Source organism: Lycium ferocissimum, chromosome 9 (assembly GCF_029784015.1).
Source record: "Lycium ferocissimum isolate CSIRO_LF1 chromosome 9, AGI_CSIRO_Lferr_CH_V1, whole genome shotgun sequence".
NCBI classification, from domain to species: Eukaryota; Viridiplantae; Streptophyta; class Magnoliopsida; order Solanales; family Solanaceae; genus Lycium; species Lycium ferocissimum.
In genome coordinates, this window is record NC_081350.1 from 37,648,741 (window position 1) to 37,664,146 (window position 15,406).

Genomic DNA, 15,406 nt, shown 5'->3' on the forward strand with positions numbered 1-15,406 from the left:
AGTCTGATTTCATATGCATATGTTTCTGCACTACTCTGCTCGTGCGCGACTCAATGTATCTTTCACTGAGTCCGGGCCAGGGCATGTTATGATCTCGTGTGTACGTTACGATACGATCCCGATTCACCGAGTCCCGGGCCGGGACATGTTATCGTGCACTCTCTCGCATTATTCACCGAGTCCCTCGTACTTGCGGGCCGGGACACGTTATCCGTATGTATTTATGATTTGATGGTACGGGGATGGTGGCCGGGATGGCATATTATGATTATTCACCGAGACCCGCAAGAGAGGGCGGGACACGTTATGTATACTTGGCACATGATTCGATATACATGATTCTACTTCACCGAGTCCCTTAACAAAGGGCCGGGACACGTTATTTGCATATATGACTTATGAATCGATATATGATCCTATTTACCGAGTCCCTCCTCGAGGGCGGGACACGTTATATGCATCTCGTGATCCATGACTTTGACATACATTTATGAGTCTATCCACCGAGTCCCTCACGGGGAGGGCGGGACATGTTACTCCGACACATTTCGCACGTCGACTCCGAGTACGAACGTCTGACATATCTCTGCACGTCTGACTCTGAGTATGAATCTGTCTGACATATCTCTGTACATCTGACTCTGAACACGGATCTGTTCGATATACCTCTGTACGTCTGCGTCTGATATACGATATCGTCTGAGCATTTTGTACGTTCTGTATTCCGCTCGATACATGACCGGTCTGAACATTCTGTACGATTTGCACCTCTTTGGACATGCGGTCGTGATCACAAAATGAGCATTTTGATACTCGCTTGACCCATTTATTTTCCGTATACTTTTGACATAATAAACGTGTATGTGTGGATTGTGTCCGATGTGTATGCATCTCGTTTATTCGAGTATGTATGTACTTGATAGTTTTGTCTGTTTCAGTTATAGGTCTGTTTCTCTGTATTGCATGTCTTACGTACTCAGTACATTTTCCGTACTGACCCCCTGTCTTCGGGGGCTGCGTTTCATGCCGCGCAGGTACTCCCAGATGAGCTGATGTGATTATAGAAGACGTTCCAGCAGAGGTGGCAAGCTCCATCTTCCCCGGACATCGCCGAGTCGATCTGTCGATTTGATTTTCCGGATCTGTGTTAGAGGCTTTGCGACAGGCGTTGTGGGTATGGTATGTCGGTTTGTCGCCGGCTCCATCAGCCGATATGTCGATTTGTGTTATGTAGTTAATTTTGTATAATCACAGATTTTGTAAAGTTTGAAAGCTTCATTGTGTATTTCATGATTATTCGATTTATAGATTTGAAAAAAAAAATTATGTGTGCAATAGGAGTACGTGGGTTCGCTCGGCTCCGGATGTGGGGTGGTGCCCATCACGTCCCATGGAATTGGGGCGTGTCGACGCTCAACAACGTTCTTTATGTTTCTACAATTAGGAAGAACTTAGTTTCAACTTCATTATTAGTCAAGAATGGTTTTAAATGTGCTTTTGTTTCTGACAAGGTTGTTGTTAGCAAAAATGATATGTATGTTGGAAAGGGCTACGTCACAGAGGGCCTTTTCAAACTCAATGTAATGGTTGTTGACAGTATTAATAAAATTCCATCTTCATCTTATTTATTGGAGTCAAATGATTTATGTCATGTTCGTTTAGGACACGTCTACTACAAAACCTTGCGGAAATTGATTAATTTAGAAGTATTGCCTAAATTCGAGTGTAATAAATTAAAATGTCAAATATGTGTTGAATCTAAATTTGTTAAACATCCTTATAAGTCTATTGAGAGGAATTCCAATCCCTTAGACTTAATTCATATAGATATTTGTGACATGAAGTCAATACCTTCTCACGGCGGGAAAAAGTATTTCATAACTTTTATTGACGATTGCACTCGATATTGCTATGTTTATTTGCTTAATAGTAAGGATGAAGCAATTGAAGCATTTAAGCAATACAAAACTGAAGTTGAAAATCAATTGAACAAAAAGATAAAAATAATAAGAAGTGATAGGGTTGGAGAGTATGGATCTCCTTTTGCAGAGATATGTTTAGAATATGGATTTATCGATCAAACTACTACCCCTCACACACCACAATCCAATGGGTTTGCGGAAAGGAAAAACCGAACATTAAAGGAAATGATGAATGCTTTATTAATAAGTTCTAGTTTTCCGTAGAGCTTGTGGAGGGAAGCTATCCTTACAGCCAACTGAATGGTCAATATAGTGCCCCACAGCAAAACACAATCTATTTTATATGAAAAATGAAAAGGAAGAAAACCCAACTTGAAATATTTTAAAGTGTGGGGAAGCTTAGCTTAAGTACAAGTTCCTACACCCAAAAGGGTCAAAATAGGACCAAAAACTGTGGATTGTGTTTTCATTGGATATACTACCAACATCAAAGCATATCGGTTTTTAGTTCACAAATTCGAAAAATCCGATCTCCATGTTAATACGATAATTGAATCAGATAATGCTGAATTCTTTGAGAACATTTATCCGTATAAAAATGAATGCGAGTCACCCAACGAAAGATCTAAGCGACCATAAGAGGAACCAAAGGAAACCACACCACGTAAAGAGGGTCCAAGGCGGAGCAAATGCCAAAGGATATTTGCTTCCTTTGGACCGTATTTTGTGACGTTTTTGCTTGAAAATGAGCCTCAAATATTTAAAGAAGCCACCACTTCTTCAGATTCACCATTTTGGAAAGAGGCAATCAATAGTGAGATTGAATCAATCTTGAATAACCATACATAGGAATTGGTTAATCTTTCTCTCGGAAATAAACCCTTAGGTTCAAAATGGATCTTTAAAACGAAAATGAAAGCTGATGGCACTATTGACAAATATAAGGCAAGACTTGTTAAAGATTATAGACAAAAAGAAGGTCTTGATTATTTTGACACATACTCGTTGGTGACAAGGATAACATCCATTCGGGTGTTAATAGCACTAGCGGCAGTATATGATCTTGAAATCCATTAAATGGATGTTAAGATAGCTTTCTTAAATGGAGACTTGGAGGAAAAATTTTACATGGAACAACTTGAAGGGTTCGTGGTTCCTGATAAAGAGAGGAAAGTCTGCAAACTTGTTAAGTCGTTTTATGGACTAAAACAAGTACCCAAACAATGGCATGCAAAATTTGCCCAAATAATGTTGGCAAATGGATTTAAGATCAATGAGTGTGACAAATGTGTTTACATTAAAAACACTTCAAATCATGAAGCCATTGTTTGTTTATATGTTGATTACATGTTGATGATGAGTAGAGATATTGTGGATGTAAATGCTACTAAGCGTATGCTTGCTAGCAAATTTGACATGAAAGACTTAGGAGTTGTTGATTTGATCTTAGGAATTAGGATTCATAAAACTCCACAAAGTCTAGAATTATCACGTCTCATTATATCGAAAAGGTACTTGACAAGTTCAAGTATTTGAATTTCAATGTTGCAAAGACTCCAATTGATGTAAGTTTTATACTTTAAAAGAATGAAGGTGAAAGTGATTCACAATTGGACTATGCACGATTTTTGAAAAGTTTGATGTATATTATGAATTGTCCACGATCAGATATAGCATGTGCTATTAATAAGCTAAGTCTGTTCACAAGTAATCCCAATGAAACGAGCTCTAGGGTATTTAAAACACACCCAAAACTATACTTTACACTATAAATAAATATCCCGCTGTAATTGAGGGATATAGTGATGCAAATTGGATAACCGGATCATCTAAAGTTAAATCCACAAGTGGATATGTTTTCACCATTGGCGATGGAGCAGTGTCTTGGAAATCATCCAAACAGATATGCATCACCCGCTCTACAATGGAATCTGAATTTATAGCTTTAGACAAACTCGGTGAAGACGCTGAATGACTTCAAATTTTTTTGGAAGATATTCCATTTTGGCCCAAACCTTTGGCACCAACATGTATACATTGTGATAGCCAAGCGACAATAGGTAGGGCAAGGAGCGTTATGTATAACAAAAAATTTCATGACATATGATGGAGACAAAATACCATTAGGCAACTACTCTCTAGTGGTTTTATCACTATTGATGTTACACCTCAGAAAATTTTTGTATCGTTCATATCGTAAGTTGGTTAATATAAGCTCGGGAATGAGACCATCCGTGAAAAAAGATGGAAAAATCTAGTCCCTGAAATAATTCCACTAGATTAATAGTAATGCGGATGAACAGTAACGCGGGATGAACAGTAAAAATCAGAAATATTAGAAACGGGAAATCTGATTTTTTGCATCATTTTCTACCCCTTTCTCACCCTTAAGCTCCCTCTAAACTCTCTCAAATCCTCTGTAATCAATTCTCATGGATTCAAGAGACAAACACAAAGATTTGATGCAAGTTACACCTTGAAAGTTAGTCTAAGTAAAAGGAAATCACTTTTATCGTATTGGGTTATTGAAGATGAATATAAGCTAAGGGAAGTTTGGGATTCAACTTGGGGCTACTGTATAAGGTGAGTATATATTGTTTTTTAGTTGTACTTATGATTATTTTGATGTTGATTGAGGTGAATTGTCGAGAAAAGCATGAACTTATGAATAGAATTGCTATTCGGAAGTAGTTGATTTTGCAGACTATTTTCTTGTTATAATCCTATGGTATAAGGCTGGAATTTGTAATAAATGATTTAATTATCATGTTGAGAATATTATTAAGTTAAGACAGGAACTTACAAGAGGTAATACGGGTTATATGTGTTCCAATCCGAGCTTGTCGCTTGTCGTGAAATGCTAGTAACTTATTGTCGTGTTATCGATGCTTTTGAAGATGTAAATATGGTTTCTAATTTTTGGAAATTATGAAATATAACCTAACTATATTGTGGCTATTGTTGTTAAGATTATTCATGTTTTAATTGAAGGAAGTGAAAAAGGAAAACATGTAAAACTAGGACTCGGAAGTGAAGGTTGAAGAGTTAAAACATATGGATTGTTTAGAGATTATCTTTATAATGTTTTGGGTGGAAAAGAATATGGTAAAACTAAGTATAATGTTATGAAGGGTGTGGACTGAATTATGAAAGGAGAGTTGGGTTTGAATGACGCTTTGTTATTCGTTAAACGAGCTTGCCGCTTAATATGATTATTAAAGTAATCGAAGAGGTTTATATTGGATTATACTGCAGTTGTTGCTATTGTTGATTGTTGTTGTTGTTATTGGGTTGTTGATGACCCTTGGTGCCCTTTGGGATGTATGGGGAGGTGCTTCCCGATTTTTCATAAGTTATAAGATTAGTAAACTATGATAGTTGCGACACTGTTTGTTGACGAAGACATCATTTATCTTATTGTAGACGCGAGGAGATTCTGCGAGCTTAATTATAGACTAGGGAGGAGATCATACCCTTATGATGTGAATGAACGAATGAATGAACGAGCCTCCATATTACTCTATTCTTAGAATTAGCATTAGGAGTACTCTTGTCTTTGATGTTCTTATACCCCTTTTTATGATTATTCCTTCTGTCCATGGGTCTTAAGATTACGGATATTGATGATATTAGCTCAAAAGATATCTATCGGAGGTAGTACGACTTTATGTCACTCTGAGAGTTTTATTATTCATTTTACTTAAGCATTGCATTCATTTATACATATGCATATTGACTCATATATACATGTATATTATAAGTATGTTGGGTGTGGGGAAAGGGATAGACGTTATATACGCATTACCACCTGATCAGTTGGTACACAATGATGATGATGCCCACAGAGGGGCCGATATGATACATGGATCGGACTGCACGTTCCGCAACACTAACATTATGGATCGGGTTGTACGTTCCACAACATTAACAGTTATACTATGACCCATGTATATAATTTTTGAAAGAAAGCATGCATGTCATACGCCTTCAGAGTTACTTCCAGTTATATAGACATTTCTAAATATACAGTCACATAGATACATTCAGATATACAGATTAACTAACATATCTCAGATGCTTTTCATGATTCTTACGTATATACTGTTTTCATGCTTTACATGCTCGTTACATTATTCATACTGACTCCCCTATTGTATGGGGGGGGGGGGGGATGTGTGTTTCATGCCCGCAGGTTCTGAGATACAGGTTGGTGATCCATCTATTAGGATGTCAGCTCAGCGGATGAGGTTGATGCACTCTATTTGTTTCGGAGATGCCAAGAGTCAGCATGGTCGTGTGTGTGTGTGTGTGTGTGTGTGTGTGTGTGTGTGTGTGTGTGTATATATATATATATATATATATAGAGAGAGAGAGAGAGAGTGCATCTTCGAAACAAATGGAGTGCATCTGCCTCATCCGCTGAGTTGACCATGCACATGTGTATGGGTATGGCGGGGCCCTATCCCGATCATGTTGTGTTGTGTATTCCAGTAGAGGCTTATAGACAGTTATGTACAGTCAGATGATGTCCAAGATAGTGGATGATATACGGTCGGACGAGTCTTTCAACTATGATTAATACATGTTTCGTGAGTTTATTGAGAGTCATATGATGGCCCTATCGGCCCACCTATGTGTATGTTGATGTTACAGATGTATGTCAGGTGGTGCTTGACTAGTATGGTCAGGTGCCCGTCATGGCCCTCTAGTTTAGGTCATGACAATTAACTACGTAAATTCGAGAGATAACGTGTCGGATCCACCACAAAAGGCCAATCTAGAGAGGTAGTTGAAAGATCATCGAGGGGAATGGGGTTAAGGCCTAGGACAAGTCATCAAGGCAATAACTCTACCTAGTAGACTGGAGATCCCAAGAGCTAGGTTCAAGGAGATCAAACAAAGTTATGAATGATGGTTCAACATTGCCGAATAACTCAACTCATTCTCGTGATGAAGACAATGTTAAGAAACAAAGATAAAATGTTAAGGCTTTTTAATGAGTTAATAAAGCATTAAAGTTTTTTAATGGTTTCTAAGTTTAGCAAGATATGACCAAATAGTGTATCTATAGGATTACACGTTTAGAAATCACCTATGTGAGTGTGAAGTGTAAGCCATTTCAAGGAGAATGATAGTAAAGGCCCATTCTCTATGCACTCATGAAACCAGACAGTGTTCATGGGTGAAACGAACACAACCATGATAATCGTAGACGGTTAAGGGTTAATTGTGCGACTTATTTTGTCTAGATATACAACAAAACTCGACGGTTCAAGGATATCACATCTACCGATTGACTGAATATATCATATAGAATTTCACTACGGAAAGTTCAAAGGGAAACCTACTTATCCAAATGCAATCAATCTTTACTTGTAAATCACACACTTGTCTGTGCATTCCTTTATCTTATAGCCATTCCCCATTCATGTGGGGGATTGTTGGGTTTTAATGATTGGTTGAATGATAAATGGAGGGAAGAAATATGGAGGGAAAATGAATTGTTCCCTTTAGCTTTATGGAAGAAGCATTTCTCCCCACATTGGTAGTGAAAGAAAAGTCCTTGTACTTAAATATAGAAGCATTCCTTCTAGTTGTTAACGGGTTGAGAGGAAGGCAAGCCTCGCGTCGTCGTCCTCACTCGCTCGGCTTCAGATTCGGTCAAATGATCTGATTGATTGCTAATCTTTTTGGACCAAATTTATTTAATTTTTAATTATTTATTAATTACCTATCCAAATCCTGATCCGGTTAGTGACCCGGATCCGCGCTTATGACCAATTTCTTTTCCCGGATCCTTTTAAATTTCCCGCCCATTATAACATGGCTTTTCTTAAGGTCGCAACCCTTTTCAGAACCAGTGCTTCAATGGCTATAAATTCTGTTGATCCTCAGATTTTTTTTCCTTATGAAATTTCTAATATTCTTCTCTCTCTTCTTCTTCTGCACTAAATAAAATTCTCGTGTGATTTACAGCCTTCGAGTGAGTTCACTGTTCACCCAAATTTTGCAGTACAACTACTACGGTGAGTAAATCGTTCTATCCTGGGAGGATATATTCCACAACCTCGGGTACATTGAGGGGAATAAGTTTCTTAAGGACACATTGTGCATTTAGTGGGCTCGATTTAATTCCTTATACTCCCTCCGTTTCAATTTATATGAACCCATTTGACTGGGCACGACATTTAAGAAAGACGAAAGACTTTTGAAACTTGTGGTTCAAAATAAGCCTTGAAAATTTGTGTGCCTGTAAATCATTCATAAAGTGAATTTGTTTCCAAATTAGGAAAGAGGTCATTCATTTTGGCACGGACTAAAAAGGAAATAGGTTCAAACAAATTGAAACAGAGGGAGTATATTTTAAGATAATGTTGTTCTGAATTCCAGAATCTGCTTTGTTTATTTTTCCTGTTTCTAGTTTAATTATTTTCGAATACAGGTTAATTAATAACACTCTATGCATACTTAACAGATTATATATGCAGACACGTCATGGAGTAAAGAACTGGTATGTTCTATACTAACAAGAAAGACAAACCATGAAAAGAAAAATGGCTAGATTAGGATATAGTATAGCATTTGGACAAGGATTATGGTTAACTAAATATTGAGTCGAACAAATTTCCACGTTGCTTCCATAGTTTGTCTGATTCAGCAATTCATCTTCCTTTGGCTTTTTTGTGAATTATCCAATTGCCAATATTATATTCCAAATAGTGCATCCCAAGCAGATTTGGACAAATTAAACTTCAAATGTCTCAACGAGTTTTTTTCTTTTTAATATTCACAAGCTTTCAACGAGTATATTCGAAGCTTTAAATTTGTATGCAGTATGTTATATCTGAGTTCCATATCCTTATGTACAATATATATGTCCATTCTCCACTTTCTTAAATGTTGTATTCTATATTTATAAAAACACGTTATGCAAGGATTATACTACAGGAATTATAGTACATACATGTCGTGTGCAGGTGGCAGAAAATTAATAATATGAGAATAGTTATGCAGTGGATAATACATTACAAGGATTATTACGCATGAATTGCCCATTCTCCACTTCACGCTCAACTTATGCGAATATTTAAAAAAAAAAAAAAAAAAAAAAAAAACTTATGCGAATATTATTGTAGTAGGAAGTGTGACAATTTTAGAGTCTATGCAATAAATCAATAATAAAGGGACAAATCGACCATCAAGGATTGTGGTGGGATGGATATGATCCCTTTATTCTTAACTAGAGGTCTCGTGTGAAAAAATCTTGATAAGGAGTGATTTCCTTCTTTATAGACTTTTGTGGCGCAGGATTAATCGGGTCTCTAATACGAGTACAGTATACCGGAAAGGAAACTAGAAAAATCAAATCTTTTTAAGTGGTATAATCAGGAGACGGTAGCATTTTATCTATCAAATCTCTTAGGATCATGCCCTTTCATAGTTCATTTGGATTTCTGTAAAGGAGACCTATATTGTAACTCTCTTGGTCAATTTTATTACGTCAATGGAAAGCTTTTGTCTTTTTCTTTTTTTGTTGCAAATAATTGTGTAAAAGAAATGGTCAATGGATGTGGCATAACTTCTTAATTAGCAATTGATTAACCAAAATTATAGCACTATAATTGACCGTGTAAAGTCTGGCAGCAATAGTGAAGGGTAACTCGAACACTAATTAGGCGAAGGTAGTTTGCACGCCTTGACTAGTAACCATTTTATTCGGTTTGTTTTTCACTTTTAATCCCTCAATAATTGAGTCATGCTCTTCTTGGTCCAAAAGATCTTTTTAGTGTGCACACAAACCTTCTAGTTGGTTCATTAAACCAATTATGGTGTAATGTCGATTCATTGGAGCTCATTATCATTCCAATTATAATATTTCGTTAAACAATATATGTAATTCAACGTATAACTTCCTATTTATATTTAGGCAATTGAGTAATTTTTTTGTTACAAAAGATAGTTTAATATAGCTTTTATGATACTTAGGTAAATTTGATTGATTTTTTTTGTTAGACAACTTAATTTAGGGACTCTAATGCAAATAAAGTAAAAGTTGAGTTCTCATCTATGATACTAATAACTCTTGTATTAACCATCCAAAACTACAGTGAAATACAATTTGGATGTACAAATTTAAATATATTTTCAAGTACAACGTTTTCATTCACCTCTTAAGCTTCCTACCTAACCCATGCATACATGCTTTACAGTACTTAACCAAGAAATAGGCTGAAAATTAATAAAAACAAAAAAAGTAATAACATGTTATAATTACACGACGTGTTTTGGTGGTAATAACATTTTTTTTGGGCACGTCTACCATTTCTAATAAGGCAGTTGAACAGATTTATTAGGTAAAATGTAGTTGGCTTTTATCAAAGGGTACAAGCCAAGATCTCACTATTCTCTTAACCCTAAGAACCATCTCTCTCACAGCATATATAAAACTGTCCAACGGCTATTACCTAACTTCATCTATAAATTTCAAACATAATTTTTTTGTAACATTCTTGCAAATCTTGATCGACACCATCATTTTTTTTTAATCTCAAATGCAGTATAACACAACGTCATCAATGAACGCCGGCGAAGAGCCGCCACCACCTCCGCCTCTTCCACCGCCAATATTACTCTCAAACGATCTATCTCCGGCCAACTTCTTCATGGAACAACCTAATCAATTGCCAATGCAAAATAATTATAACTCTCAAGTTGGTTGTGATAATATTGATTGGGCAGGGCTTTTATCGGGCTCTTCAATTATTAATAACAATGGGACTCATCATGAGGAAAATGCAACTATGTCAAACGTGTCGATAAATCCTAGGAATATTATGATGGAAGCTGGTGAACAACAACAACAATTACAAGGACAACATGGTGGGCTATTTAGACAACAATTACAAGAACAACATGGTGGATTACATAGAGACAAAGGGAAATTTAGGAAAAGGAAATATGTACCACCTAGGATTGCATTTCATACAAGGAGCACTGAGGATATTCTTGATGATGGATATAAGTGGAGAAAATATGGTCAAAAAGCTGTCAAAAATAGCACACATCCAAGGTAAGTATCCATTCATGCATGGTGATTTTTTTTTTTTTTTTCATTTTTTTTGAAGAAAGTTGATGTATATATGTGTACATACCGATATAGCTAGAGTGGTAACAATGATCAGCGTATAAATAATCGAGTTATGAATTATGATAAAACATCTGAATATTGAAGAGTGAAGAAATGATACAAATGATTTATACAGTCGATTTGAATTAGTTTGCAAACTGAAAGCGCAACTAATAAAGTGGTAATAACTTATATTCAAGTCCGAATTAAGTCTTAATTGGGGTTAAAATATCAAAGATCTAAAATGCGAAAGAGAAAAAGAATAGATGAAACAGTAAAGTGTGTAAAGTATTTTCATATAAACTGCTTGTACATTTTATGTTTATTCTTTGAAAACTATAGTATTTGGAGCATGCTTATGCCTAAAGAGAACCATCATTTGGCCTGAGTTACGCCGTAATGATTTACATATTCTTTTCTGGTTATTTTATGTATTATGTGAAATAAATATTATATAAAAATCATAATGTATATTATAAATGTACAACCTCCAAGCTTTGTAATTAACGCTTTAATTAAGATGTTATTTCAGAAGTTATATCCAACTTTTTATGCGCTTAGGTCAAAATTCTAATACGGTTATGCAAAATAGATGATTCATTCAGTTCATCTCTGATGAATACTAAATTAACCAAATTATGATATATAGTATTTCAGTATCTCCAATATATATATAACAGCGAAACATAAAACACATCATTCAAAACAAAGAAAAGTGAATTGATTAGATTATATTTTCATAAGTAAAACATGCAAGAGTATCTTCTCTTTTTTCAACTATCTTTATCTTTTCCTCTTGACAGATGATCCAAGAAAAGCCATATATGAGTCTCGATATTATGGAAATGCAATTTCGTTTTGCAAATAATCTTTTGATGTAAACGATTAATGGTTTTAAGTCTCGCTGTTGAATATTTCTTGAACTTTTCTAGTTGAACAAACATTTTAAAAATCATTGACAATTTAGAACATGTTAATTAGACAATGACATATTCATTCTATCATGGTGCCATCTTTAATATAAGACCTGTTATTCCTATAATTCGCATTTCTTTTCGTATTTCAACCGTCTAAGATCGAATTCAATACATCCTGGATCCTTTCTTTTTGCTTCATTGTTTCAAAAACGAGTTTGAATCACAAAAATATTTATTACAATCGAATAGCACTACAAGAAAGTACAGAAACGGCAACAACTCTTTGGCAACAAAAATAATATTGTTGGCATAATTCAATGTTTGGCAACAACTTAGTTTTATTGTTGGCATACATATGATAAAACTTTTAAAAATGAACTTTTTTTTGGTTGCCAAACAATTTAATTTTGTTGTCATAGTATTGACTATTGTTGCAAAAAGTACTTTTGACAACAACAAAAACGTCATTGCAATAACAACCGATGGGAAAAGTTCATGCAACAACAAAAAAGTTGTTGTTGCCAAAAATACTTTTTGCAAAAACGATCTTTTACTATGGCAAAAAAAAAAATTAACAAATGTTTTCTTTCTTGTAGTGTAGTAAACAATCATATATATATATATTTTTTTATATATATAACATATATATATATATATACTATCAGTTTCTTTACTAGAAATGTTTTAGCTGGTACTCGTAACATTTTGGCTTGCTTTGAAAATTTCTTTGCTCTTCGGAGCACTACTATTTGTAATGACTATTTAATTTTCGGAAAAGGCTCAAATATGTCATCCAACTATCGGAAATGGCTCAATACAATAGTGTGGCTCATTTGGCAACAAAAAAAAATGGCTCATTTATGCCATGCTATAGGAAATGGCTCATTTTCTTTCAATATTTTGACTCATTTATGCCATCACTTGTTACAAAATGTCTTTTTTTTTATTAACGCCATTTTATAATATATATATATATATATATATATATATATATATATATATATATATATAATAAAATATATATATATAACTATCAGTTTCTTTACTAGAAACGTTTGAAATATGGCATGGATGAGTCATTTTTATTAAGGGGCGATGGCATAAATGAGTAACTATTTTGGCTTGCTTTGAAAATTTCTTTGCTCTTCGGAGCACTACTATTGAATGTAATGACTATTTAATTTTTAATATGATGTTACTTTAACCCCCCCCCCACCCCACCCCAAAAAAAAAAAAAAAGAACTCTCAGTTTCTCTCTCGGCCATGTTTGCATTGTTTATTTCGACGAATTAGGTTGTTCACCTTCTCATGAGAATGAGCTTTATAAATTGTTGCAAATCTGTCCAATTGTTCATATTGATCATGCCATAGTACTACGTCAAGAAGAAAGTGTTAGATATAATTACTTCTCATACTTTGAATTCAACAGCATCTCTTGATATAACATTATTTCCTTTTAGTAAAAATGTTCGCTACTCCTTTTTTTTTTTTTGGCAACAGGAGTTACTATCGATGTACACACCATACATGCAATGTGAAAAAACAAATTCAAAGACTTTCAAAGGATACAAGCATTGTGGTGACAACTTATGAAGGCATTCACAATCACCCTTGTGAGAAGCTAATGGAGACATTAAGTCCACTTCTAAAACAACTTCAGTTTCTCTCTAGATTCTAAATATGTATTACTAATTATAGTAAATGGGATGTTATCTAAATGTCTCAAATTGAAAAGTAACGTAACATATGTTGGTGTTTCATTGTGCTGATGATCATACGTAGCAAGTCAAATGTACAATTCTGTATAGAAATGTAAATTACGATACCATACAGTCGAGAAGAAGCGATCGTTTCTAATGTCACCATGTTATGTATTCATATGAACCAAAGAACTGCATTCTACAACAATTTCTTGTAAATTTGTTTTTAATGACTTAGGGACTAGCAGTTTATCCTATTAAAATTTTCACTTGTTACTTTGCATCATTGAAATTTTACGCCGGAACATTAATGACAGCATCATTTCATTGAACGTCTTTCCCGATTAGGTGCGACAAAAAGAACACTCACTAGAGGCCTGTTTGAAAAGCCACCCAGGTAATTAGAATTGAGTGTAATTACACAGTTCGGCCTGTTTATTTGACCAGGTAATTACACAGTTAAGTGGGAATTTGGTGTAATTGAGAGGGTGTAATTACACCCAATTCTCAGCCCACCCTTGAAAATTGGAGAGTGTAATTACACCCTCTCAAATATGCGGGCATTCCGATACAAAAAAGAAACAAAGAAGAACAGAAAGAAATTAAAATAAAATTAAAAAGAAATAAACTAAAAAGTAACCCTATAATTACAGGGTGTAATTACACCCAATTCTCAGCCCACCCTTGAAAATTGGAGAGTGTAATTACACCCTGTAATTAGAGGGTTACTTTTTAGTTTATTTCTTTTTTGTTTTATTTTAATTTGTTTTCCTTTTTAATTTATTTTTTATTTCTATTACTTAATTTATTTTTTATTTTTTTATTTCTTTTCTTTTCTAATTTATTTTTTATTTGTATTATTTAATTTTTTTTATTTTTACTTTTTCATCATTTGTATTTTTTAAAATATATTTTTCTTTTTATAGAATTTATATTTTATTTCCTTTCTTCTCATTCCCAACTTTTACTTCTTGTGGTTCCATGTAATTGCTCGTATTTTTTTTTATTTTTTATTTTATTCATTTAGCATAACCATGTTAATATACTAATTTTTGAAACTACATATCTTAATATTAGAAAGAATGAGTCATTAGCAAACTTGCATATAAAAAGTGACGTTATTAAAGTAGAATTTCGTTATGAATGAGGTTATTGACTTATATTTTTCCATTTCCTTTGAATTATAGGAGTATTTATTTATGTTACGTAGAAACTTACTTATGTAACGTTAGAATTTGACATAAGAGTAGTATGTTAAAAATATTCTTTCGGATTTTGAATTTAGGCTATATTTTCGATTTTAAAAATATTTGCTTTAGTACTATTGACTTGTTATTTCACATTGCATGTTGTTTATTTTTCACTTTTCTGAGTTGATAGAATTATTGTCAAACATTTGAATAGTGTTATGGCATTATATTGATAAATATTCTTTTTTTGTCAAACATCCAATCCTATGATGTTCTCACAAAAAAGGTATGCTTTTAATTTTTATAATCAATTAAAATTAAAATATTATTAATTTGAAATTGTATATCAATTATTTTTTACAATATTAATTACAAATATATGATTATTAATTAACATATTTTCAAGAAACAATGTATTATTAAATAACTAATTTAATATCATTTATAAAGGCACATATTTTTTAAATATTAATTTTAAATTTTTTATAATTATTTTAGTTTTAAATTAAACTAAGCTTTGTAATTACATGTGCAACAAACAACACGCTTG

General features: G+C 33.9%; 1 protein-coding gene across 1 annotated transcript; it reads left to right on the forward strand.

Moving 5' to 3' along the window:
• Positions 1-10,356: 10,356 nt before the first annotated feature.
• Positions 10,357-13,848, forward strand: LOC132069477 (probable WRKY transcription factor 56). Its single transcript, XM_059462820.1, has 2 exons — positions 10,357-10,992; positions 13,467-13,848. Exons 1-2 carry the CDS (start codon positions 10,475-10,477, stop codon positions 13,642-13,644), a joined length of 696 nt encoding a protein of 231 aa, XP_059318803.1. The 5' UTR covers positions 10,357-10,474; the 3' UTR covers positions 13,645-13,848.
• The last annotated feature ends 1,558 nt before the right edge of the window (positions 13,849-15,406 follow it).

What these genes read in the sequence shown, in the direction of transcription:
- LOC132069477 (XM_059462820.1), top strand. Translation starts at nt 10,475, where the DNA reads ATGCAGTATAACACAACGTCATCAATGAACGCCGGCGAAGAGCCGCCA. An exon ending in AAAAATAGCACACATCCAAG is followed by an intron (nt 10,993 to 13,466) that starts GTAAGTATCCAT and finishes TTTTGGCAACAG; the next exon opens with GAGTTACTATCGATGTACAC.